Source organism: Poecilia mexicana, unplaced genomic scaffold, assembly GCF_051168715.1.
Source record: "Poecilia mexicana isolate PSO_F unplaced genomic scaffold, ASM5116871v1 scaffold_20, whole genome shotgun sequence".
In the NCBI taxonomy this organism is placed as follows: Eukaryota; Metazoa; Chordata; class Actinopteri; order Cyprinodontiformes; family Poeciliidae; genus Poecilia; species Poecilia mexicana.
The window spans coordinates 11913960-11940863 of record NW_028263389.1 but is presented as its reverse complement, the minus strand read 5'-3'; the positions used below and the strand labels follow the sequence as shown (position 1 = coordinate 11940863).

The 26904-nt window shown below is 39.4% G+C and overlaps 1 protein-coding gene across 5 annotated transcripts in view; it reads left to right on the top strand.

The window, feature by feature from the left end:
* Positions 1 to 26904, top strand: part of atp8a2 (ATPase phospholipid transporting 8A2) — a 62388-nt gene that overhangs the window by 13102 nt on the left and 22382 nt on the right. For 3 of the 5 annotated variants that reach the window (XM_088001237.1, XM_014975377.2, XM_088001238.1), the window contains exons 3-24: positions 2781 to 2880; positions 4391 to 4489; positions 4597 to 4642; positions 4871 to 4911; positions 7019 to 7092; positions 7380 to 7449; positions 8121 to 8248; positions 8566 to 8677; positions 8926 to 9094; positions 9208 to 9335; positions 9839 to 9916; positions 9995 to 10083; positions 10327 to 10371; positions 10528 to 10603; positions 10702 to 10890; positions 11573 to 11622; positions 11704 to 11773; positions 11856 to 11940; positions 12808 to 12947; positions 14512 to 14650; positions 16295 to 16359; positions 25455 to 25627. In XM_088001237.1, the coding sequence (XP_087857363.1) occupies positions 2781 to 2880; positions 4391 to 4489; positions 4597 to 4642; positions 4871 to 4911; positions 7019 to 7092; positions 7380 to 7449; positions 8121 to 8248; positions 8566 to 8677; positions 8926 to 9094; positions 9208 to 9335; positions 9839 to 9916; positions 9995 to 10083; positions 10327 to 10371; positions 10528 to 10603; positions 10702 to 10890; positions 11573 to 11622; positions 11704 to 11773; positions 11856 to 11940; positions 12808 to 12947; positions 14512 to 14650; positions 16295 to 16359; positions 25455 to 25627 (2166 nt within the window). Of the gene's footprint in view, positions 1 to 2780; positions 2881 to 4390; positions 4490 to 4596; positions 4643 to 4870; positions 4912 to 4980; positions 6271 to 7018; positions 7093 to 7379; positions 7450 to 8120; positions 8249 to 8565; positions 8678 to 8925; positions 9095 to 9207; positions 9336 to 9838; positions 9917 to 9994; positions 10084 to 10326; positions 10372 to 10527; positions 10604 to 10701; positions 10891 to 11572; positions 11623 to 11703; positions 11774 to 11855; positions 11941 to 12807; positions 12948 to 14511; positions 14651 to 16294; positions 16360 to 25454; positions 25628 to 26904 lie in introns of those variants that run through there. The other 2 variants (XM_088001236.1, XM_014975390.2) reach the window with 2 other exon arrangements.

The window sequence follows — 26904 nt, the reverse complement described above, 5'->3', positions numbered from 1 at the left end:
AACATGTTTGAGTGGTGGAAAAAGAGCTTGGCTTAACAAGATGACACGACAGTGTTGCCCAATCAATACCTCCGCATTAATATTTAATGCTGCTTGGTAAATTAAACCCCAATTACACGTTTCACATAGATTTACACAAAGCTCCTCAGGATGGGTGTGTTTCTGCTGAAGGGAAACTGTGAATAATTATTTTTGCGTGACTGAGGATAAAACCTGTCTCCTGTGCCTCCTCCACGTCAAATGCTTTAGGTGTGATTTATTTTAGACGCGACCTTCTGAGTTTATCACAGCTTTGGTGCGACAAAAGTAAACTCCAATGCAGATCTTTGCACCTTTTCTCTCACATGTGTCCCCACTGTTTTCTGTTGGGCTCACATCTTTAGGGAATCATGTTGTTTTGTTTTAGTGTCATTTTCCTTCCTGTAGTTTTGTTGTCTGCTTTGCGCAGTCGGTAGATCCACTCTCCTGTTTTGTGTCTGAAAGGGATTGTTTTCTGCTTTTACTGTGAGGTTTTAGAATGAGTGTTTCTGCTAGATTGAATTTCACTTTAAAAAAAAACAGAAGCATTTCACCTAATGAGATTAATGTGGGTGCCATTCGGCCATCTGATTGGATGTGCTTGGGCGCTCCGCCTCTCCTCTGTGCAGATTGGACGGACGGGAGCACTCTTGGTCCAGAGGCAAAAAGCCTTTCATGTCCTTGTATTCCTGTAACTCTTTAGTTTGTGTTTTAAAAGTCCAACAGCGTTATTGATTTTTCTTTCTGAGATTAAAGCATTGCAGCTCTTATCTGTTCACTCCACTGTCCTCCTCTCCATTTCCAGGCTTCACTCTTCAGTACACAGCATGATCATTTTAGAATAAAGAAGTGCCGAAAAATTTGTTTTTCCTCCTAAAGATTTCTTCTGGTCTTGCCTTTTTTATGTCATCCTTAAAGGTTTCAGATCAAACAGTTTTAATATCGGACATAACTTGAGTAAACGCAAATGAGCAGTTTTCAAATATTTCTGCTTAATACGAGAAAAGTTATCCAAGCAACAAATTTAGCCCTACGACTTGCCTCGACTACAGCAAGTACCAGAAACGACACCCACACCATAACACTGCCACCACTATTTCTGACTGAATGTATTTTTAATACCATCTTAGTTTAGTTAAATAAATTCCACTTTTGTTGCTTATGTCCACGGAATATTTTCCAAAGCCTTGGATCTTCAACATGTTTATTGGTAAATATTTGACCTTTGTCAAACATTTGAAAATGGTCAACTGACCTTAACTGAGTCAGTGAGAAAATGATAAATGACGTAGATAATGTTCTGGAGTTTATCAGCTCCTGGATGACTTGCTGAGGCCCTCTTAGATTAGTTTTGGTTTGCCGACCCCTCCCGGAAAGTTCAGTCAATGCATGCTTTCTCCAGTTGTCGATAATAATGATCCTCTGGAGTCCCAAAGCCATAGAAATGTCTTTGTAATCTTTACCAGACTGACTGATGTAAATGCCTTTGCTTCCCATCTGTTCTTGAAGTCCATTAAATTGGGACATGGTGACTTTTTCAGATTGTTTTAGCCTACCACGTTGTAAGACGGCTTCAGTGTAGTGATTTCATGGTTCTGCATAGCTTTTATCTTAATTAAAAAAACTCCTTCTGTATTAACTCCTGGCTATTTTTGTCTAGTATTAAAATTGTGATCAATGATCAATTTTTTTTTAATCTTAGCCAAAGGAAGGGGGCACATACTTTTTGACTGCTCTGTACTTTGAATGCTGTTTTCTATAAAAACAGTCCAAAGCTGCACAGCTGCAGGACAGCATCACCCCTGCTGCCAACAGCTGCTCACACTTGTAGCAATGTACACTACAGAAACTAACACATCCAGGTGTTTTTTTTTCTTTCTTTTTCTTTTTTTGATTCAGTGGGAATGCACGTGTCTCTGTTGCTGGAGTGCCGTATCGCTTGTCTTTGATTAGATTGAGGCGTGTAGTATCACCAGCTCGGAGGTATCCGTCACCTCCGGGTCAGGATCCTGTGTGTCGGTGTGACTGGTCAACAGCTGTTGCTCCCATGTTGTTTTTTTTCCATGCAACATCCTGCTCCTCGTATTTTGTGTCTAAGGATGAGGCAGATCTAGAGGGGGCAGTGGTGAAGGTTACGGGTTCATCTCCTTGGCGATCCTGAACTGCGCCGTGCCATGTGATGCATGCACACTCTCAGCACTCACACACAGGAACATGCACAATCCATTAAAGGAAGCTCATTGCAGAAGCTTTTTCTCTTCACTTAGGTGAAAGAGGGGGGGTAAAAACAACAAAACGAGGTCTTAACTTGAATGTTGACCTTATTTTTAGCTTTTTATAAAAGCACTTACTGTAGCTAATGGCTATATCAAGGCTAATCAATACAGCTGTCTGATCAATACAGCTGACTTGTGGATAAATTGGGGCTGCCAAGGTTTCTTCTACCTATTTCCTGACATTCTTGGTCTCAATTTAGTGCGTTGGACTAAATATCTTGATCTATTTATAAGTGCGATGTGTGTGCAGCCTTTAGTGGCCCAGGTTTCCCCTACCTGAGCACATTTGGGTGTTTATAGTCGAAATGGAGTTTTGTTTTATTCATCCACTAAAGTAAGCGATGCACCAGAGAATTTTACATTAAGATGTCATTATTAATATTTATTAATCTATTATTTATTGCACTTTAGTTGCTAATGCATTGCATGACCTTTTCTCTTGTTTATCTGAGCACATTATCTGTTGTTTCCATTTTCCTCATACAGTACCACCAAGTATGGGATTCTCACGTTTCTGCCCCGGTTCCTCTATGAGCAGATCAGACGGGCGGCCAACGCCTTCTTCCTGTTCATCGCACTTATGCAGGTAGACGCTGAAGCTGGTTCTGGTCAGGGCTGGGCCTGATTCTTTGTCTTTTAGTTTATACTCGAAATGGACCAATCGGAGATCTAAATTTCTAATTTATCTTTGTTTTGTTTTTATCCCTGATCTGTAAAGTCCAGTGTATTGTTTTTCTTTTAAAACTGTAAAAAGTACAACAAAATAAGTTTTCTTGCATTTTATGGACACAGTTAGCATTTCACTTTCTCTAAAACAGAATATTTATAGTGAAATAACTGCATTCACAACATAGTTTTTATCTCATTGGATTTATTTTTGTTAAATCATGAAAGGCAACATTTAACAATATTTAAAAATAAGAGACGTGTCCAACTTCATGTTTATGAAGAAAAGATGAGACTCAGTTAAACATTATTTATCACAAAATAGACAAAATGATTACAGAGTTCAAACTTTAAAAGGTTGGACTGGGTTTTTTATAGTGACATTCTGTGAAGTTAACAGATTTCCACTATTGCCCTGTAGCAGAGATATCACTATTTTGAGCTGACATCAGCATTAAAATGAAAATAAATCCTCTAAGTAGTGAAAGCTAACAGCTAGCTATTAATACACTGTTTTTGCTGACTTGTGCTGTTCAAAACTGAAAATGTTTATCAGTGGGACACATTGTAGAATGTTAAGTCTACAATTTCATAATGAAACATTAACTGTGACGGTTCCAAACCATTACCATCATTTTAAAATCCAGTTTCTTCCCTGGCGGATAGAATTGGACTCAACATGTCACTGGATAGAGAGCGTACCAGGTTTTACAAAGTTAAGCTTCATGGATCTTATGGAGATGTTGATTAAAGCTCTGCTGCTACTTCAGTTGCTATCCAGCAAGCAGTCTTTACAAAGTCTATGCATAATATCTTCCATGGACCTGTTGTAGACTTGGACTTAGTCTCAAGTCCAAGTGATCTAAATGTACCTTTGATCTAAGGTATATTTAGATCAAAGTCCTGTTCCAGCAGAATATGGACGCCGAGATATAAATTTAAATATTTGTTGATACTGACGTTTTATAACCCAGAATGCTTTAACTGAGACATTCAGCCCTGTCTGTTTATGCCCATTTTTGTTGTTTTTATATGTGCAATATTGATTAATAAGGATCAAATTGTCCTAAACAAATGTTTTTTTGGAGGGAAAAAAGGGGAAAATAACGTAAATGCAAGAGCAAAGAAATTGCATTATCCTGTTCATGCATATTTAATATGCATTAAAATCTCAGCTATTCACCAAGATTTTATTGCTTTTCCATGGATCCATTACATTCTCATCAACATAATCTTTACAAACATCTTGCAAATATACTAGAGTTTTTAATGTGCAAGCTAATAGATATTCTTCAGAAGCACTTGGCAATCTACTTACAAAAGGACCCTTCTGCTTGTCATTATTGCCGTCATCTTAGATAATGGTAATGATTCTTCTGTGCTGCCCACCAGCACATATAAAAGTATAGATTCTGTTTCTTTCTCATCAGCAAATCCCCGATGTATCACCGACCGGTCGCTACACCACTCTGGTTCCGCTCATCTTCATTCTCACTGTGGCGGGAATTAAAGAAATCATAGAGGATTATGTGAGTAGCTCAGCAGGGACTTAGTCAAGACTTGTAATATTGCTCCTAGAGCAGGTTTACTCCAAATATTTATAGTTTCATTCTATTTTCTTCTTGCCCTTTTGCAGAAAAGACACAAAGCCGACAACACGGTGAACAAGAAGAAGACGACAGGTATATTGAGTGATTTTTTTCCATGAGCGTGCGCGTCTGTTTGCCTGGGTTTTGTTTTCCTTTCATGGTTCGATGAATGGCCCTTGTCTGTCGGTCATTATAGCATTAGAGGGCACTCAGACCAAGACAAAAAAAAAAAAAAAAAAGACAAAGGTTTAGAGGCCATGAATACTGTATGAGAGCCGCTACATAGGCTTGACTGATGGCTGTGTTGTCGTTGTCTCTCAGTGCTGCGGAGCGGAGCTTGGCAGACGATCATCTGGAAGCAGGTATCGCTATCATCGCAAACGCGGCTGATGCCGTCTCATTTATCATGCTTGTGATTTCTCGTTCATTTCATCACATCAAACTGGCATAAATGATGAAAAAAAAATTACTATAAAGTAATTAAAGGTGTCTGAAGTTAAAACTCTTGAGAATACAACAACTGTTAGTTAAGAAGAAAAATGTTGACAGTCCCAAAATAAATTCATCCTTTACTTTCTGTAAATTTCAGTACAAAATATGTATTTTTCAAAATGGGAAAGACAAGAAATCCTATTGAGCATGTCTGCTTAAGCTTCAAGCACCCAAACTTTGGAACAAACTGTCTTTAAATACTAAGACGGACATCTTCGCTTCCTGTTTTTACGTCCGTTTTAAAAACACACCTTTTCTTCATTGTCTTTAATAAGTCGTGAGTCGACATGATCTTATGTTTTTGCAACGTATGGCCACTTTTAAGTAAGGTAGATGATCTGTGATGCAACGGGCCTGTTTCAGTGTGTATGAACCCTTTCAGTTTTTGGAGGAAATTCTTGTGAAACCTGACAGAAAACCCAAAATGGGTCATTTGGACTGATGATCCAGTCAACCCAATCAGACACAAAATAAAAAATTTTCCACATTGGTCACAACTCCCTGAAGGATTCATTTCTTTCATTCAAAATGACCAGAAAATATTTCTTTTTACTCTATTATCACAAACTGAAGCTGCAAATGTTACTGAGGTTGAGCTAACCCAGATAAGGAATGATCAAATATCCCTCTTGTCCAATGCTCCTCCATTTTAATGTGATTCAGGAAAGGGGTATGTGCTTTCTATTTGGAATAGGGGAGGCAGTAAGTATCAACAGTTCAGAAATATGACAATAAATGTGGCAAAAATAATTATGGAAAAAATAACCTATTTCTGAATAAGTTTTCCCCTCTACGAATAAATATACTCAGTTTAAGCGTTCAGCTTTTTTGCAACACTTCAGGGTTTTTAGGCTTTTCTGTAGCTAATAAACGTGGAGAGTGCTGAGTTGTACAAAAACAGAAAGCAAATGCGTAACTGAAATGAAAGCCAGCTCATCGAGATAATTAAACGTGTAATCAGAGTTGGAGGAGAAATGTGCCGAATCAAGAGCAGCAACACAGTTGAGCTTAGTTATTAGATGCAAGTTCCCAAATGCTCTGTTGTCACAATGTAGTGCGGACTTGTTTTCCTAAGATTTGGGCTCCTTATTGAATGTCCTCATTAACTGGGCCCAGCTGTGCTCAGCCTCGCTCCATTAGGTCGAATCAAGTCAGATCTGGGTCCTTGTTACAGAGTGTGGGTGACAAAGCCTGTTTATCAGGATTTAAGCTTCAGTGTGTCAGGACAGGTAAGGGAATTTGTTCCAGCTTGTCATCCAGTCTAATTAAAGTTTGCTTCTGAAAGAAGTTTTGTCTAAAGTTTCGTAGTTTGTGGGAACGTTCTCTGAATCTCTCACTGTGAGAACAGGTTTGTTTAGATTTTTGAGATCCATTGCATTCCCTTTGTGCCTCTTTAAAAAGAGTAAACAATCTGCAGCAGGGTAGTTTCTCTTGTGCGTAGTGATGCTTTGTATAAACTTTCCACACCCTTGTTTTCAAAAGAGATTACATTCTTTTATTGTTGTTGTTGCTGTTCTTTGGAACATATTAAATGCAGACAGGTTAATAATACAAGTTTTCCTTTTGTAATTTTGAAATATTGCATTGCTTCCTGTTCTTCTAAAAAGCTCCTTGCCCGTAATGAATGACTATTTATGATGGTTACTGGCATGGCTGCACCATGCTTGACTGATTTAAATAAAAGTAACAACTTTTGCTTGCTGAACCTTGCCTCTCCTTTTCTTATCGCCACGTTCTTTCAAGCTGTTATGTTTCTGAAGTCTGAATTTGTTGCAACCTGACCAGAACATGATGCACTGCTGTGCTTGCTGTCATCTTATCACAAGTCTTTTCCCTCTGATGGCTGTTTTCTTTGTAGTCACTGATTAACCTCCCTCTTTTTTTTCTTTTTTTCCCCTCTCTTCACCTACCCATGCCCCCACTCAAACGCTTGTTCCTCTCGCTCATTCTGTCGCTCCTCTGCATCCTGGCCACCAGGTGGCAGTAGGGGACATAGTGAAGGTGACCAATGGCCAGCATCTTCCAGCTGACATGGTTATAGTGTCGTCCAGGTCAGACTCCGTTTTGTGTGTGTGTGTGTGTGTGTGTGTGTGTGTGTGTGTGTGTGTGTGTGTGTTAGAAAATTGTTTGATTAGTGCCAGAAAATGTTTTCCTAAATGTGACACTGGCATGCCTTTTTACTTAATTGGGTTTTAATTACGTTTTTGCTGACTGAGGTGGTGTTGGATGATTTAAACAATTCCACATGACTTTAACTGAATTTTAAACAAACCAATTAAATTAATTGTTATTAATCTAGTGTAATTGTATAATTTTAACTTTGCTGCCATTTCTGCAGCGAGCCACAAGCCATGTGCTACATTGAGACCTCAAACCTGGACGGAGAAACCAACCTGAAGATCAGACAGGTACAGTAATCTGTGTTTAGCAGAATTTATTTGGGTTTGGGTGTGCACGGGTTTAACTGTAGGTTTAAAATATTGAAATGGCTTATGTAATGCTTTCTAGATTTAGGAAAAAAGCTGCTGAAAAAATGTTCTTCTCACTTTTTATTTTCTCAAATGGGAAACTCTGCCTCTAGAATAAATTGTTTAAGAAACCATTGTTTCCCTACCCATTGACAGAGTTCCTATACAGTCTGGAAAAGTTAGATTTAAAAAATATATATATTTTCCAGGTTTGGAAAAAGAATAGTGAGGGAAAAATATTTCCGAACATGAATCCATTTATTCGCTCATCCATAAATCTTAATTTATCTTCCCACTGGTCTGTATTTCCTTCCATCTGTTGTTCCATCTATGGTTCAATGAGGACTGACAACTGACAGCTTTAGTCCAGGAAAAAGTATGAATTTTGAAATGAAGATATGTAGGAACTCCTGTCTTGATTGTGTAGTAAAAATCGTTTATACTCGCTTTTACTTCTGTAAGTACACATTTAAAACAGACCAAGGAATGCGGAAAATTTGTATTTTTCCAGGAACTTTACATTGTCAACTTTTCCTCAAATTTCTTTGGACTCTTGTTCTGTTTTGCGCATTTATAAATCTTCCACTTCTTTGGTTTGGCTTTACATGCAGGGTCTTCCCCTGACGGCCGGTTTTCAGACCCTGGATGACTTGATGGCGTTGTCGGGCCATTTGGAGTGCGAAGGCCCCAACAGACACCTGTATGACTTCACCGGCACGCTGCGCCTGGTGAACCAGAAGTGAGACATGCACAGCTTTTAGCAAAAGTTGTATTGCCAAAAACTATGGATGATTTCTTTCTTTTGTATTTTTTCTTTCTTTAAAAAAAAAACTGGTTGAAGAAATTTTTAAATGACAGATAAATAAAATGTGCACCAATGTAGTTGTGCAACAAAGGCTGTTCAGAGTTAGAAATTTGGATCCTTCAAGGGAACTGACATTCTGAGAATCCAAACATCTGGCATAAGAAAAGCAGAGCCATAAAAGAAGTCAATGTTGATTCCTAAATGCTATAAATTTCCACTCGTGGACGAAATCTCCATTTGCTTTACCTCAGTCCAGCTCCTCTGGGTCCAGACCAGGTTCTGCTGCGTGGAGCCCAGCTCAGGAACACACAGTGGGTTGTGGGAATCGTCGTCTACACTGGCCACGACTCTAAACTAATGCAGGTAGCGCAAACCTCTGCGCTTTGAAAAGCCATGAAAAGTATTCTTTCTATTTTTAACAGAAATTGACACAATAATTATAGACTTCAACAAGGAGTTTGCATTTACTCTTATACTTAAAATTAACAAGTTGTTTTATAATGCATTCTCTTTAGTGGTTATTCGACATGACTAATTTATAGATGTAAACAGAGAAGTTTAGCTGGATTTTTCTACCTTATTACTCCTTTTTGATTTCTTCACCTTTTCAGAACTCCACCAAGGCGCCGCTGAAGCGCTCGAACGTGGAGCGGGTGACCAACATGCAGATCCTGGTCCTGTTCGGCATCCTGCTGGTCATGGCGCTGGTCAGCTCGGTGGGCGCCGCCATCTGGAATAGGGAGCACACGGACGAGGCCTGCTGGTACCTGTCGCGGGCCGGTGAGAGCATGCGCATATTCACAACGCCTTGCAAGCTGTTGGGTCTAGTGCATGAAAAGCCACAGAAATGCACATGCTTTGCTTTAAAGGTATTTTTTTTCTTCCCCCTCCAGGTGACATCTCTCTTAACTTTGCATACAACCTGCTGACGTTCATCATCCTCTACAACAACCTGATCCCCATCAGCCTGCTAGTTACCCTGGAGGTGGTGAAGTTCACACAAGCCCTCTTCATCAACTGGGTATGAATCATATCTTATTTTATAATCGATTAACTCTGCTAAAATCAAAATCTTCAATGTAATTTAGTGGGATTTTATTTGCTACACCAGGGGCCAAGAATATTGAGCCATTTTGCTTTTAGGACAACCAAATAAAACTTTAGAGCTGCAAATGTCCCAAAACTTCTTTTATTTAAAAAAAAAAAAAAGACAACTCTTTAGGGAAGTATCTACTTTAGGAAATCTCTTGTCATTTTAAAGAACCAGCATTTTATTTCTATTTTTAGGATTTAAAATAAACATAACTGGTACTTTCAGTGTCATTCTTTGTGGAAATTCAGCGCAAATATTGCAAGAAACTTTTAAAAATGGTTAAAAACCTGCATTGTTAATATAAAAACATTAGTTGATTCTGTATTGTTTTTAGCTAAAGTTTTAAAGAGCCATTGTGGAAAGTCCAAAGAGCCACTCCAGAGCAGCAGGTTGCAGCCTCCTGTTATATTCCTGCTTTATTATCTCCTCAGGACGTTGAGATGTACTACTCGGAGACGGACACACCGGCTATGGCGCGAACATCCAATCTCAATGAAGAACTGGGCCAGGTCAGCTGCAAAACCTCAACAAATGGCTTCTGAATTAAGAGCAGCATAATACATTAAAGCCATCTCTGTCTATTCCAGGTGAAATACCTCTTTTCTGACAAGACGGGAACGCTCACGTGTAACATCATGCACTTTAAGAAGTGTACCATTGCGGGAATCACATACGGGTCAGTCATCCTTTATTTAAACACCTCTTTTACATCCCGAGTTTACCTGTAAAACGAGGATCCGGATAAGAGAATATGAGCTCACAATGCTGCTAAATACGCTTCTGCTGTTTCAGTCGCTACATTATGTAGCAGACTAACCCAATTAAGGCTGAGCCGATTGTACTTTTGCATGTTTAATCAAAGAAACTAATCAACTAATCACCTGTTTTCGACCTGATTCAACCTCGTTCATTACTGCAGCCACTTCCCTGATCTTGACTGTGATCGTTCAATGGAGGACTTCAGGTGAGTGGCCTCCCAAGCTTCCCAATTCTGTTTTGCACGTGTAGTAAATGATTAACTGTGTGCCTGCTTGCTTTAAATGGAACATTAAACAATGCCTTTTAATCAACGAATCCATTAGTTTCTGTCTAATAACCGAAACATGTTTTTGTCCCTCAGCAACCTGCCGTCCAACAGCCATAACTCCACAGAGTTTGACGACCCGAGTCTCATTCAAAACATTGAAAAGAATCATGTAGGTGTCCTGTTTTTCTTTCTTGTGTTTTAGATTCAATCTAAATTAAAAAGGTTGCAGTGAATGTTATTGTTTCCAATCTTTTTGCCTGTTTTTAGCCAACATCACCTCAGATCTGCGAGTTCCTGACCATGATGGCGGTGTGCCACACTGTCGTACCGGAGAGGGAGGACGACCAGATAATTTACCAGGCCTCGTCGCCGGACGAAGGAGCGCTGGTCAAGGCTGCCAAAGGACTCGGCTTCGTCTTCACAGCCAGGACCCCTCATTCGGTCATCATCGATGCTGTAAGCTTGTGTGGTAAATCTGAGCTGGGATTTTGGATAGAAATTCATAACTTGCTGTATGAAGGACATGGCAAGGCGATCTCATTGGATGAGGGGAAAACTAGACTTTTTGGACCGATTGTTACCCTTCAACACGACATCCAGTTTAGAGTTAGAAAATTCTGTGAATTTTCAAAGCTAGCAAACTTTACTTGCAAATTTTATGGGATTAAAGAGAAACGGACCTGAAATTTTAAATACTAAAGGTTACTGCATAGCAAGGATTTCACTTATCCCTGGTAATGTATGTTATTCAGCTAAATCGTGACTAAAACAAATGGCATGTGAGTAAAGTTAAATATATTTATGCTGTTGCTCAATCACATGCAGCTTCTGGAAATTTTCTGGAGCCTTTTGCCCCATTGTAATGCTAATCCGTAGTGTGAACCAGGATAATGTCAGTATTATTCAGTGGGAATGCTTTTTCAGGATGGATAGGAATTGTAGGAATTGATAGATGGATGGAGTAAATAAAAATGAACACTTTTTAGATATTTATTTAAAAAAAAAAGTTTATTCCGCTTTTGAAATGTCTAAATGATTTTACAAGTATGGACAGTTTCACCAAAAATCTGAAAAGCAACTCTATTCTTTTTTTTTTGTTGCTTTTTTGGTATAAGTTGACAAGCTTTCTGTGTTTCAGAGAGGAAAGGAAATGACCTATGAACTTCTGAACGTACTGGAGTTCTCCAGGTAATCCTCCCCGAAATGTCCTTGCACCCAAATAATCGTGTTGTGACATTCCATTAAAACTACACCTTCCTCTTCCCACAGTAATCGCAAACGCATGTCCGTGGTGGTGAGGACGCCCTCTGGGAAGCTGCGGCTTTACTGCAAAGGAGCTGTAAGTTCATCAGATAGTCGTTGTTATTCTGTCAGTAATTTTGAATTTAGGTTGAAATTTAAATTTGTTGTTTTTTTTTTAGGATAATGTCATCTTTGAACGACTGACGGAAGCATCTCAGTATAAAGATCTAACCGTCGCTCATCTAGAGCAGTTTGCGACTGAAGGTATTGTTTACCCACTGAAAGAACAGCAGATGTCTTCATATTTGCATTCAATGGAGGAAAATAAACTGCAGTACTATCAGCTAACATATTTAACAGGAGAATGAGCTCAGAGGTCCTACTGGACTCTATTCTTGTTTAACGTTTCTAGTAATGATTTACCAGATATCTGTACAATTTCATTTTTATTTTTCATTCTTGCATCAGCTCTAATCCAAGAAAATCTTTGACTGTATTGCAACATTTTAAAACATGATTTGTATTGAGAATATTTTGGCAATTACTATAATTAAGTAAATAAGATTTAGCAAGAATTTTCTCAACCTCCTTCACCTCCCTTTTAAATATGGAGTCATGACAATGGTGTTGGCACAGGTGTGTTTTTTCTGGATAAGATTTGCTGGAATTAGATGCGATTTTGTCTAAATCTGGTGTAAAAACAATAGCAGAGACTTTTAGCTGACTTTCAGTAAGAGTTCCATCTGTAATCTGGTTTAATGGAAAAAGCACACAGTGGAGTAAAAAGGTTGCTGATATCTTTCAATATTTTTAAAACCTACCTTTCTGCAAGCACTTGTCAAAGTAATCCTTTGGAAAACAAGAGCATTAAATGTTCCTGCTGTAAATTTGCTATTTGGCTTTTACTTTCAGTGATTGCACAAATTCAGGAATACAGCTTTAGAACCAATTATTCAGTCCAAATCTCCCCCCTCATCTCATAAATCAGATTTGAACCTAGATTCAAATCTTTTGTGCCTTTGAATGCACAAAAACACACCAAGTGTTTTATCAACTTCACCTGAAAACAGAAGCAGTTTTATCTACCCTTAGTGTATTTTTCATCAGCCTCTCCTTGTTTTGCTCCTTCAGGTCTGAGGACGCTCTGTTTTGCCTATGTGGACCTGGAGGAAGGCGCCTATCAGGAGTGGTTGAAAGAATACAATCGTGTCAGCACTGAACTTAAAGACCGCACTCAGAAACTAGAAGAGTGTTACGAACTACTGGAAAAGGTATTAACAAGTTTAATCTATTGTGTTTGAATGCTGTTGATCTCCCACTAGTGTCGTTCTGCAAATCTTGCATTATAACTGCTTAAGCATTATATTGGCTACATCTGCGCTTGCTGCAGCATGTTTTGCACCAAGATGTTTTTTTATCGTACTGTAACTTCTGGATGAATCTCCTCCAACATGCCTGAAGAAAATGGTTAAATTCCCTCATCAGCCTGTAAATAAGCTCTGCAGAGGCATGCTAGCAAGCTATTAATTTGATTTGGGTACGATGGAGGAGGGATGCATCTAAATCAGGGGTCCCCAAACTACGGCCCGCAGGCCGGATCCGGCCCGCCTCCTCATTTGGTCCGGCCCCCTGAACACTACCAGAGAGCATTCAGTGTTTTTTTTCATATACTTGTGGATTTTTCTTCAACCACCAGGGGGGCTCTTGAGCAGATATGAAACTTAGTTTCCCTCAATGGAATATATACTAGTCAGTACCAGTCACCGTTTCGCTCACGGTTTTTTCCCATTTGCATTCTGGGTAAAAATCTATCTACAAACGCGAATATGTCATCGGCAGTAATCCAATCTCCCCTCCCCCCGTCAACAAAGCTTTTCTAAGGTTCCTTTCTCGAAAAACTAAGACCGGCCCCCGACCAGAAAAGGGAAAAGTCATGTGGCCCTCGCAGGAAAAAGTTTGGGGACCCCTGATCTAAATGTTCCAGGTTAATAATGGCTCTTGAGTTAGAGTTGACCACCTCAGGTCTGTCACATTAAAAATTCTACTAAAAATACATTAAACTTTGTGATTATAACAATCCAAAATGTAAAAAGGACTCGGAAAACTTTGTATTGTGGACTGTGGAGTTTGGTTGCCAGCAGGTGGCAGAGTGGATCTACTGATTTGTTGCACCTTTAATGTAATGCACAGATTAAACATTTTTAAGTGTTTCCATTTCTTCATCGTGTATGTTTTGCTTTATGATGCAGCAGTGCGTTTCACGTCTGTCTCATAGAGGACACTATCTGGTTAAAAACCAAACAGGAGAACTAATAGGCTTAAAAGCCAACTGATTTGGCAGAGAGAGCTGAGGTGAGAAAAGTATGTGAGGAGAAAAAAAAAAAAAAAAAGAGGAAGCAGGAGGAGGAGGAAACCTCTGACTGGGAGACCACAAGGGCAATTACCTGCACTGGCGTGCCAAAAGCCCCATAAAACCGGAGTCAACAACACAGTCGTGTTAAGTTGTGTGTCTGTGTGGGTGTCTAATGAGGGCACACAAGCATTTAAACATTGAACAAATTTAAGCTAGCATGGGAAAGAGTAATGAGTTACCTCTTGGCTAGATGGTTTTTCGACTCAAAGTTGAACTGTCTGGCATCGCTTTCATCCTCAAATTAGTCATGTGTAGTGTTGTTGGAATCGTCCACATTTACAGGGACCTGATGTCTGGCTGAAGTCGGTCCTAATATGATTTCTTATAACCTCGTTAACTTTTAACTTTTTTTTTTTTTTTTTTACGCCATTACGGGTTCATTTTCCTAGAATTACCTCTGGCTCTGTGCGTTTTGCCAACAGAACTTAATGCTGCTTGGAGCCACAGCCATAGAGGATCGCCTCCAGGCCGGCGTCCCAGACACGATCGCCACGTTGATGAGGGCCGGGATCAAGATCTGGGTGCTCACAGGAGACAAGCAAGAGACGGCCATTAACATAGGTGAGAGAAAATGATTAAATAAAGACACGGTGAAAAAAAACTAAACTCATTCCAAGAAGCCAGACTTTTTAAAATCTCGTAGCTCTGTTTTTCTTTATTTTTTTGCTGATTTGCTGTTTGCTTGTGTCTGACCTGCTAAAGAAATTTGATGAATGGACAAGTGGAGGCCAGAAAGGCCTATCCAGGGTTGGAAAAAATATCTGAAAGTTGGCTACATTAGTTTCTGTAGTGAATTTAGGAACATTTTGCTTTTCCTTGAAGGTCAGAATTTGCTGGCTTAAACAAAATAAACATTTATCTAAAAATGGTCAAATAGTGCACTGAATATGAATGAAAAAGTGACAAGTTACTTTTAAAAACCTTAAGAAAGCCTGAATCAATATTGCTCTAAACCGGTTTCTAATACTTTGGGACGGTCTGACAGACCTGGGGCAAAATAAAAACTCTAATTTATGACTTTGGCTCTGTGATTGTAGCTTTATGAGAAAATATTCTTACAAAAACAAGTTTTCCGTTTGTAAGTGTGATTCCTTAATTTCACTTTATTGTGTTAAGTTAAAACAATCTTTCTTGCACAAATGCTTTGCTTTAGTGCTTCGGTGCTCCGATTTGGTGCCTCTTATTCAAACATATTCTCCTCCTGATTGAATCCTGCACTCTAAAGGTGCGTCCTCTTTGTACTCAAAAGACTTAAAAAAAAAAAATTCAACACATATTCTGATTAAGAAAGTCTGAGCTTAACAAACAGTTTTGAGTTTAGGATCCAAAATGGCGTCCATGCATATCAAGTGCATCAAAAGTTGGCCAAATCCGTTCTAATGGTCCATATTAACAGAGTAAACATAGTATTGTGCATATTGTACACCTTCAGTTTTGTGTACATGATTCTTTTTGTGTTTAGACACAGAAACGTCATCCGCTTATATGAAGTAAAGTCAGCAGCCAAACAAATGGCAGCTATTTTTTTACAGCGCACTCATCTCAGGTGGGACATCATTTCTACCTCCGACTCCTGAGACAAATCAAACGCAGCACAACTTCCTCTTTAGAGATGACCCCTACACTCTAAGACAGGATTTCTCTGCTGGCATATTTTTCTTTGCTTTCTCGAAGTAGCAGCTCTTCCTGGTAAAATATTGTGACCATTGTCCTCATAGAATTTGCTCCCAGAGAGATTTGTAAGCAAGTTTCAGAGTAAGGACCAGAATATATTTTTGCTGGAGGCATTAAATCTGACTGCAGAAACACATGCTTGGGAGGACCATAGCATAACTGTTTTTCTTGGTTTAAAAAAAAAATCCCCCTTTAGTTTAACAACCTATATGAGATCCAAACGACTAACACTTTCAGGTTGTGTTTTCTGACCGTTTAGCATTTAGTATGCCACATTCACTGATCAGATAAAGGTTTGATTTTGAAGTTGGAAGTCAGCAGTTGGGGCCACCTCTGATTTTTCTGTGCGACTCGACATAAAATTCTACAATTTCAAGACGTTGCACTTTCTTTTTACCGTGACATCAGATTATTACGCTGTCATTTGGTCAGAGATTGAGCAGGTTTGAGTGACGGTCTTTTTTGTTTTTGAGTAAACCCAATCTCTCTCCCATCCTCCACTCTCTCCCCTCTGGTGTATTGTTTTCTCAGGTTACTCCTGTCGCCTGGTGACACACGGCATGTCCCTCATCATTGTCAACGAGGACTCTCTTGATGTGAGTAAAACTTCCTCCTCTTCTTCCTGGCAGCCTCCTGTGCCTGCATCATTTTGTTCAGCACTGGGGGATTTTTTTTTTTCCCCATGCTCCCAAGGGAGGAAGTTGTGCGGTGGGGTGTTTTAACCAGGTTACCGTGAGAATGGGGTGTGGTCTGCAGTCGGATTGGTGGGTGGGGCTCTGTATGTTTCCAGGTGGAAGCAATTAAAGTCTCTGATGTCCCCTTTGGTGAATTGGATGATGATCAGTAAAATATCACACTTTTTGTCCAGTCATGAATATTGTTTATTTTTTTTAGGGTTACCATTCAAGTATAAGAGCTTTTCTTGTTGAGATTGAATCTTCCTTCTTAAGTTAATCTGTTTTCCTTGCATTCATGTTTCATGGGTTAAAAATTTAACTTGTTTGCCTTTTGTTTAATAAGATGTTGGCTGCAGAAACGTTCAGCTCCAGAGCTTTTAAGAATATAAACACAACTTACTTTTTATCCTTAAGCTGATGTACTTGAGCTGACTCGTTCTAAGGCCTGTCATCCCGTCCACACTGGGAACAAAATGAGTCATTGCTTGAGGAGCTTTTACTATTGGATCTATTAAGGAACAAACTGCTGGACAGACTAGCTAAAATCATTATATGCCTAAGTGGTTACAACAATAAATAGTCCATAAACGGCTCTGTTGAGAACAAACTGCTCATTTCCAGAGTAGTGCGTGGTTGTTGGACACTCCAGTTTATCTAGTGCTCTCTAATTTAATCGTGTAATAAAGTAAAAGTAGTGTAAGACAGCGGTTCCCAAAGTGTGGTTCAGGTGTTTAGTTTTTCAGAACCTTTTAAAGGGGCTGTAATATGTAAAATTGACTTGTTTTGAACTCTACTTCATGTTGTAATGTTGTTCCCTCATCAAAAAACATACCTGGAGTGTTGCCTCAATTCTTTCATGCATGTTTGAAAAAATTCTTGAATCTCCCGTTGCTCTCACAAAGCACCGCCTATTCCCATAAAGCAGTTGTAAATGGCATAATGCACAACATTATCACCACCATTTGTTGTGGTAATGTTTTAAAGGTGGAGTATGAGAAAGAGCAGGAGCTTCTTAAAGAGACAGAGGCCCAATTTCATCATTATGTTTATTTAAAGCCATTTTATAACAACTAAATTGCACCATGTATCTGGAAAATATGCAATACTGAAAAAAAATTACATAATAAAGGGGTTAACAAAAGTAGCTAGAATAAATCAAGGCAATATATTGGCTGCTGTTAATGCGGTTTAATTGAGAGTAAACATGCTTATAAAGTGGGTCATGTATTATTATCTTAACAGTTTGGTAAATTGTGGTTTTTTTGGCTGAAGTAAAAGTTTATTTAGTCCAATAGAATCTATCTGATCATTTGACATGGGCAGGAGAGCAGGAAGTCTCTGAAAGTCAAAGTACAATGATTGGGTCGCTGCTTTTAAAAATGTAATATGCTTTTGTAAATTTCCTGTTGTGGACATTGTGTTGTTGTTTAGTCACAAAAATGAGGTTGCAGCTTTTCTTATATACTAAAGCATTATTCTGTGCATGGATATCAGTTTGTGGGTCCAAAGTGTGTCATAAAGCAAAAAAAAGTGGAGATCTATGCTTGGTTTGTAAATTTCTTGCTTCAGCCTCTCAGTTGGTGGGCATCCTGGTCTGCTAGCTCGTAGAATAATTGCGTTACTGTGGCGCATGGTCAGCGTGAGCCCTTTATATGGCTAACAGGGGACCTAATTTGAGAGCGGTGTAAAAAGACTTTAATTTGTTCATAATTACACATTTAAATGCACACTGGTACTCACCATCACTTTAAAATGTTTGCATTGTGACAGATAAATGGAGCACTTGCGAGATTTCTCACTTTATCAAAGTGATGCTCCAAGGCAAACTCTGAGGTTTCCAGACATTGTGAATCCGGATGGCATGCAGAGCCACTTAAAAGCTGAGTAAATTGAGTTGGAACAGGGTGCATGTATTAGGTTTAGACCTACACTTTATGCTAAACGGGTATCGGCTAACACAGTTAGTGCTCTAATCTGATCAATCAAATTATTGCTTGTTTTTGTTTTTTATTTTTTTTCTAGAAGTCTATGTGTGGTTAGTTTGACGTTTGCTGTGTAGTTAATAGTTGATGTGAAGGGGGTCAAATTCACTCAAATAGACGGTGGATTACAAGTATTTTTTTCCCCTGTTCTTTATTTTTGCCACACTCAACAGAGATTACTGGCCCCGACTGCTCATGAGAAAAGGTCTAAGTATGTTTTGCGCGTACATGTGCTCAGGGAAAACACTCTAATCTTTCGCAAAGAAAAATGTTTTCATACATAAGAAGAAAAATCCTGAATGCCTGAGTGACTTTATATGAAGCAGGATAAATGGTGCTGTCTGCCGATGAGGCGGCATAAACAGAGGTCTGTGGGAAGTTTAATCGAACTGAGAAGGTGAGGCGTTTTGTTTTTTTTCTTGGATGTATTTTACCCAAAGCAGCAGGAAATTTGAGATGAACAGTCGGATGAGACCTCAGTGGTGTGCTTTGAGTGGACTTTGCATTAATCTTTTACGTTTTGACGTGAGGAAGCTGGAAAGATTTCTTAGAAATTGTAGCTTTAAACTGCAGCAGAAGAAACATGCATGTGGTGTTAATCCCTCCAGTCTATCAGGATGACTTCAGAGAGCTCTTGATGTGCGTGATGCAGATGAAAGCCATGCCATCCTCAGCTTAACACTTGTCTGCCGTTCACTTAAAATAACTCACATGAGGTCCGCTTTCTGTACGCATGTGGGCCTGTTTGAAGGTCGAACCTGCACATGAGTGAAAACAGAAGCTGCTTATCAAAATCTCTCTTCGAGGTTGACCTTTTGCTCCCATTTGTATCAGGCACTGTAGCTTCGCTGGTGATGTTTTGGACTTGTGTGCGTGTGTCAGTGCTTTTTTCTTCTTCTTCTTCTTTAAAAGATCAAGGAAAACTCACGTCTGAAGCCCACTGTTCTTATTTTTCTTTTGTGGATGGATTTTGTCTTCATGATTAAATTGGACTTCACAGATTTGTCTGTTTCTTCAGCAGGCTATGTTAAATTAAGCTAAAGTGAAAATTAGACAGAAGGAGGAAATATTCTCCTGATTGGGCAAATCACTATTGCAAACAAAGTAAGAGATTTGCTAATATGTCTCAGGATTAAGATTTACGTCCACCTTTAGATTATTGGAAGCTAATTTTATTATTAAATACATTAAGCCCTACCTAATGCTGACTTGAATAAGCTAATTTAATAAACAAGTAAAATCTGAAGAACACCACGAAAGGCACAACTCTAATTCTATTCTATTGCTATCGGAACGTTTTGTGTCATGAATTGAACATACAAATATACTTATTCCAAATAAAGAATTTAAGTTTTCATTTTCACTTGAACTAAAAGTTTGAAATGATGCAAACAAACTCGCCAGCAAAGGGAAACAAATGATTTGTCACCGTTTTTATCCATTTCTGTGATCATCATATACTGTGACAATGTGAGGCATGTTTTCTACACACCTCTACTGTTATGCCTCATATTTTTCAACACCAAAAAATATAATAAGAACATGTATTAAAAAAAACAAATTTGTAAAATCTTACAATTTGAAGGATAATCTCTAATATGTTCTTTGCATTTGTGTTTCCTGAGAGAACACTTGTTTTAATTTAGCCTGTTGGATATAGGCTTGAACATCATCAACTTGAGATTACAGATTTTTCTTGCTTTGGTTTTGTCCAGTAGAAGTTCATCACTGTGGCGAAATGTACCGCTGGAAAAACACATTTTAATGCATGGCATCCAAAATATTATTATAGCTGACATTACTGCATTAACAAAGGTTAATGCAATAACTTTTGTTAATCGGTGTGCTGTCTGGTGTGTGATCCTCCTCCTCACGCCGCTACCGCCACATCTGTCAGCATGCTCTTTATTCTCAGGAAGCGACCACACACCCTGGGTGCTTTGTGGCAGGAAAAGGTAGACTTAAGAGCAGAAAACAGGAACAGTATATGTGTGTTTATCCTTTTTGGAGACACAGGAGTGGGTTTGTGAATAAAGCTGTGGGGACTGTTTATTTGGCTCCATCCATGAGCTGTTGACAATCTGGGGAAAGGTAGAGTGTGTGTTTTTTTTTTTTTTTTTTTTGTTTTTTTACCAGCCCGTTTTAGGGCGATGAACGAGCGGTAACACGATCTCCTTTTGGTGCTCCTCCTCACCAAAACAAACCCCGAGACCAATGCCTCCTGGGTAAATGGTTTGCGAGCGCCGACGCCGTGACATGCGCCACCTGTCACCTTCAGATCAGCCGCCACACACAGACCTGCACAAATCTTCGCCCTGCTCCTCTTGAAGTTGTTTAAAACTTAAAATCTCAGAAGCACACACAGGTTGCGTCTTAGCGTTTCCCCATCTCTGCTTAACTTCACCCACTGTTTACCCAAGACCAAGTGGCACTGGGTCCTCCTGATCAGCATGATAAACGTGTAGAACAAACGTCCCATCAAACTTTCCCACAATCGCCAGGCGCTCGTCACGCTGCCCGCAGTACAACCCTTAAACAAACACTGCCTTTCTTCTGCTCATTCATCTTCTTTATGTGTGCACACACACACACGCACACACACACACACACACACAGAGCTTTGCAGTGTGAGCTCCAGCTTGTAACTGCCGCTGTTCTCATGGCTGAAGTCCTCCTGTGTGACCCCGGCTGCAGAGGATGTGGGTTGTTTGCACAGATGCATCGTCTGATAATTAAACGGTATATTGCATCTCACTGGTGACAGAATCTGCACTGCTAAAATGAGCGTGTCCTTACCCGCCTTCCCCCCGCCCCCCTCTCACGCTGCAGTTTTTTTTTTTTTTTTCCCAAGGCTCGTCTGGTCACCAGTCCATGTCTGTCTTTCCACATGTCTCTGTAGCAGCTCACAGATACATGGCCTTGCAAAAGTTTCCAAGCCCTTTCAATCTTTGCACACTTTGTCCTGTTACAGACACAAGCTTCAATGTATTTTATGATTTGTGTGTGTGTGTGTGTGTGTGCGTGCGTGTGAGAGACACTTAAGTTTTAATGTAGTGGAAGAAAAATTCTGCACGTTAGTTTTCCACGTTATTTTTGTAGTCACAAATCTGAAACGTAATGGTGTGCATTTCTTTCCACCCTGCTTTTACACTGATACCTCTAAATAGAATCCATTGTAGCTTTCAGAAGTCTTGAGTCTTCCGTGAAGTAGAGCATTGGCAAACATTAGAAAGCTATGAAATCAACAGAAAGCTCAGAGATAAAGTTGTTGACAACTTTTTATCACAACCTGCAAGCAAAAAACATTATGTTGAATGAAATCCTGTTTAAGGTTTGCCTGATCAGCGCCTTTAAGCTCTGCAGAGACCTGGTAGTGAGCCATTGATTTGATTCACGTGTGCAGAAGCATGGATGCGTCTTAAAGTTACAGGATGGTAGCTCTCGAGGACTGGACTTGGACACCCCTGCCTTAGGAGGTGAGAAAGTTGCAGGTCCGACTATACTTTTCTGGGATGAACTAGTGCAGCAGCAGTGAGACTTCTCATCTCAGACTTCACTTCTGGAAGAAAATTCCTATGGACCCACTTCTAATTCTTGTAGAAAGCCTTCCTGGAAGAGTCGCAGCTATCTGCAAAGTGTGGACAGGCCAGTATCATTTTAAACCCTATGGATTAAAAATGGAAGGTCGCTTCAGAAATGAACATTTAAATGTTGCGTAGAGTTGTACCTTTTTATGTGATCTGAAAATAAGCAAAATATCCTGTTAATTAAATATGTTTGGGTTGGTTGTTTTAATTTTATTGTCCCTTTCTTTTAAAACGAAGTCACAGTGTGACCTGGGACGCCTCAGCTTGCCTCCATGCACCACCCAGTTTCTGACCCAGATATAAACCTGAAAAAACGTCCATGCCGTCTGGCCTGTGAATGCTGTCTGCTAGATGTGCCTCAGTGTTTGTGTCTGTGGTCCCGAGACTCTCCGCCTGCGTCCAGACCAGATGCATATGAAACATAAACATTTAGTTTGGAAGCTGAAATGTCTACTAATGAGATCAGTCATGTTGTTGTTGTTGCAATTAAAAAATAAGACTTTTTTTCCCTTCCTCTTCCAACATAGTTTCCAGAAATAGAAGGTAATTTGGCGTGAGAAAGACTGAGACCTTTTCTCTTTCTTGCGTCAGCGTTTCTGTTTAAGTACTAACAGACCGTAGTGGACCATTGTGAGCTATTCTTTATGTTAAGACAGTTTTCTCGTCGGGTTGGTCTGGACTTGGTGTGCGGTTGCAAAAGCCAGCCATTGTTCAAACTGTAGTTACACTTTAAATCCCCGTAGCTCTCCGCAGGTTTATCCTGGTTATTATCCTGGGTTATCGTAACTGCCGCTCAAGCTTTGTCTGAACCTGCTGCGACAGGTTACAGTGGAGCATTAGGGCCCAGTGGCAGCTACAGGAGACCATTTCTGCGCCTTCGTGTCTGCATTCAGATCAGCTATCATGCTATAAAGCACAACTTTCACTAATAGCTAAACATGACCAAACTTTGGGTGTGAAAGTGTGCAAGACCTTAAAACTAAAGCACACACTCTACACATACTCATCAGCACCAAGGTTTTGAGTCTGAGAGCTCTGACAACCTCTAATCCTTTCATTATGTTTTTATTTTCCTCTTCCTTGTTTTGGGCAAAAAGGTGAAGGCAAACAGGAATTCCGGCATTCAAAGGAAAAACACACAGCCCCCGGGCTGAGAAAACAAGAAGGAGGAATTTTTTAGGGAAGAGAAGGGACCTGTGTGTGTGTGTGTGTGTGAGGTGAGTTTGCGGAGGGAGGGCATGCACGTGTGCATCGCTATTTGGCAGGAAGAAGAGCAGCTGCTTTGTTCATATGGTTGCGTTTGATACATTCATGTCTTTTGCATGCTATGCGGGCAGGAGGGTCACCTCTCTGTGGGTTGCTGGTTTCTCTAACATTTGATGTTGTATTAATGTTTGCTGTTTAATGTCTTGATGTTTTGTTTGTTTTTTTCAAGGTGTTTCAACAACAAACTTCAGTGCATTTTTTTTTAAAGATTTTATTTGATAGACTAACACAAATAAAACCATTTTTAATTTTAAAGTGGAAGGAAAAGATGCGTGGTTGTGGAAAATAAATACAAAAATCCTAAAAGTTTGCCACATTTTTATGTTCAACTTCCCTGAGTTAATTTTTTGTAAAACCTAGAAAAAATGTTTGTGCACCGCACCTTCTTAAAGCAAAATTAAAACTTAAAAATCACAGAGACTGATTTTGTAATTAAATCTGGACTTTGGCTTGGCCATTCTAGTACATGAATGTGCTTTGATCCAAACCAATGTAGCTCTGAATTTTCTCTTTACTGTTGCTGTCCTGCTGGGAGGTGAATATTTGCTACATCATCCATGCTGACGAAAACTGTCCCCATAGCATGACAGTACAGAGTGCAGGGGTGTAATTTTGTTGTTGTTGTTGTTTTTCTCCTCCATGCAACGTTTTTCTTATAAACCAAAGAGTTCAGTTACGTTTTGTTCTGGGAAAACTGCAAAAAGGATTCTGTATGTCTGCCTTTCAACACTTAACTTCTCCTTGCTACTCTTCCAAAGAGTCCAGATTTGTGCAGTGCAGATTTGTTCAATAATGTCCTCTAGCAAGTTTTTGACTCTTTCATAGAACTGCTATATTGATTGCATCTGTTTACTAAGTGGGAAGCTTCTGAAGGCAATCTGCTGCATTTCATTTAAGGATAAATAAAATGAATTAATCCAATTCAGCGGGAATAACCTCTTTCGCAAGGGACCGTTCACTTAATTATTTTTGTTCGTGCTGTCGTAAACAATTGTTTTTAGAGAGAACATGCATTTTAAATGTTCTCATGTGCTCAAAAAAATTAAACTGGTTAGGTTGCCAAGTTTTTTTGCTGATGTAACAAACATTTTTATTGGATAAAAACCTCCTTGTACTGTCTGCTTGACTGGTAGTATTTTACTTATTTTAACCTGAATTTATCTTTTAAATCTTGGTTTCCCTTTAATCAGCTAAAGTCTGTTTGAAGTCCAAGGGACTTCCAAAGTAAATAAGGATTTGAGTCACTGGATATAACTAATTCAGGTGTGTGTGTGTGTGTGTGTGTGTGTGTGTGTGTGTGTGTGTGTGGTGGTCAGGCTTATAGCGTGTCTGCTTCCCCACATGGAGTTCATTACACCTCCGCTGGATGTTTGTTTTCTCTATTAATCCCTGTTCCTCCATTATCAAGATCTCAATCAAAACAGCCCCAAACCTCTGCGCTGTAGGCGACCTGGCATTCACACACACGCACACACTCACGCAGACACGCATGCACAGGTACCTTTTGCTGCTACTTGTGAAGGCGGGATTTCACCCATCTACACCGGGTCAGCTCATTTCTTAACTTCCGTTCTGTTTTTTGCTTGTTTTTTTTTCCTCTTGCTGTCATGTGCTGCAGCGTTTAAAGGAAGGATTTGGGGTTTTTATGGACCGATTAAACGTACCTTCAGGACTTGGCAGCGTCTGCACGTTGGAAGAACTGTGAACTTTATATTGGCATTTTTAATTATTTTTCGGGGTACACAGAAGCAAATTGTTTCCCCAGATGAAAGCCGACCGCTCAACCAAGCACACATGGATTCGATTTACCTGCTGGTGGCTTTGACCTTTCAGCAAACCAGCTTGTGTGTTTTGATGTGCGTGATTTGCATTTTCATCACTTTGTAAGACAACAGCGTCCACATAAGAAAACATGGGAAAGAGAAACGTGGTGGTTTGAAACATCTGCTGCCTCACTGCAGGAAAGGAGGAAACATTTTAAATCAGATTTAGTTTACAAAGAGTTTTTGTGGCAAGATTTAGATTTATGGCAATAGATTTATCATTTTAATGCCAACAGCATTTCCTGGTGTAATCTTATTAAGGTTTGCATCTGTTTTCTTCTGACTTCTGATGAGATCTTGGTAATGTTAAAAATTTTAATTTGCATCTTTTCCTCTGTGCATTTGTCTTCCTTCAGGCCACTCGTGCCACGCTCACCACCCACTGTTCCTCCCTGGGCGACTCTCTGAGAAAAGAAAACGAACTTGCACTGATCATCGATGGCCAAACTCTCAAATACGCTCTGTCCTTCGAGCTCCGCCAGGCCTTCCTCGACTTGGCGCTGTCCTGCAAAGCTGTAATCTGTTGCCGGTAGGGGGGAATCATTCATCATTTATTGTGGATTTATCATGCAAAACCTTTTTTATGTTGATGTAAACAAGTCAAGAAGGATTGAAAGCAAAATCACTGAATGGGATTTTTCTCAAAAAGTGAAGAAAAATGGTTTTAAAAATCTGTTTATGATGACATAAAAGTAAGAAGTGCAAATCCATGCTTTCAAATGAAGTTCACTCATTGAATGTGTTTGTTGGGGAATTCCTTTGTTATTATTATTACAAAATCATTGGTTTCATACTTTTATTTTTACAAACCCAGTGAGCATCTAGTTTCTGCTTTCCACAACGTTAGTATTTTAAATCGTTGATTTTATGATGCCGTGCAAGAAGGTTTGCTGTAATAAAACTATAAAAGAGAAAATATGAAATAAACACATTTATGGCTGAACAAAAATCTTAAATTTTTTTAACTAACATTGCACATTTATAGACTGCAGTTACTTTAAAAAGTTCTTAAAAAAGAACAACAATTTCAAGTTACAATCAAGTCAACTCTCAAATGTTAATGTTTTGTGGCTGAAGAAATCCAACAGCCAAAGTTTCCCCACAGTCTGGAGGTAAAACGGCAGTTTTGTGTTTTGACAAAGACCGACTGAATTACACCACATCACTTGATTCTTTGTTGTTAGCCTGAGAGACTGTGCATGAGGACGGTGAAAGTCGTGTCATGTTCCTATATTGAAATGTCATCAGTAACTCACTGCTGATATCCCTATAATGGATGCTGTCATTTGACGTCACACCTGATTTCAAAGTGTATCTAGTCCATAAAGCAAACTGCATGTTCCTTCTTTTGGTCATGTTGCAGTCGGAACCAGTTGAATTTGTCCACGTCTCCCTGAGTGCATTTCTGTGTGTGTTTGTTTGTAGCCAGGAGGGATGTAAAAGAGTCTCTCGTCTGTATCCAAGCCATATCCGGACTCTGGTCTCACAGGCCTTACAAACAGCCTCCAACTTCTTTTCTCTCTCTCTCTCTCTCTCTCTCTCTCTCTCTCTCTCTCTCTCTCTCTCTCTCTCTCTCTCTCTCTCTCTCTCTCTCTCTCTCTCTCCCCTTTGTTCACTCCTCTTCTCTTTTTTTTCTTTGCACCTGATGAGGTCAAGAGTACCTTGATCTAATTTAAAAAAAATTAAAAAATCCCCAGATGCACCAAGAAAACACCCCTTTATGAATACAATTAGCAAGTTTTCTTGGTTGTATATTTTCAAAGCCTTGTGCAGGTTATGAAAACTAGTGTTTGCTTTTTACCTCTA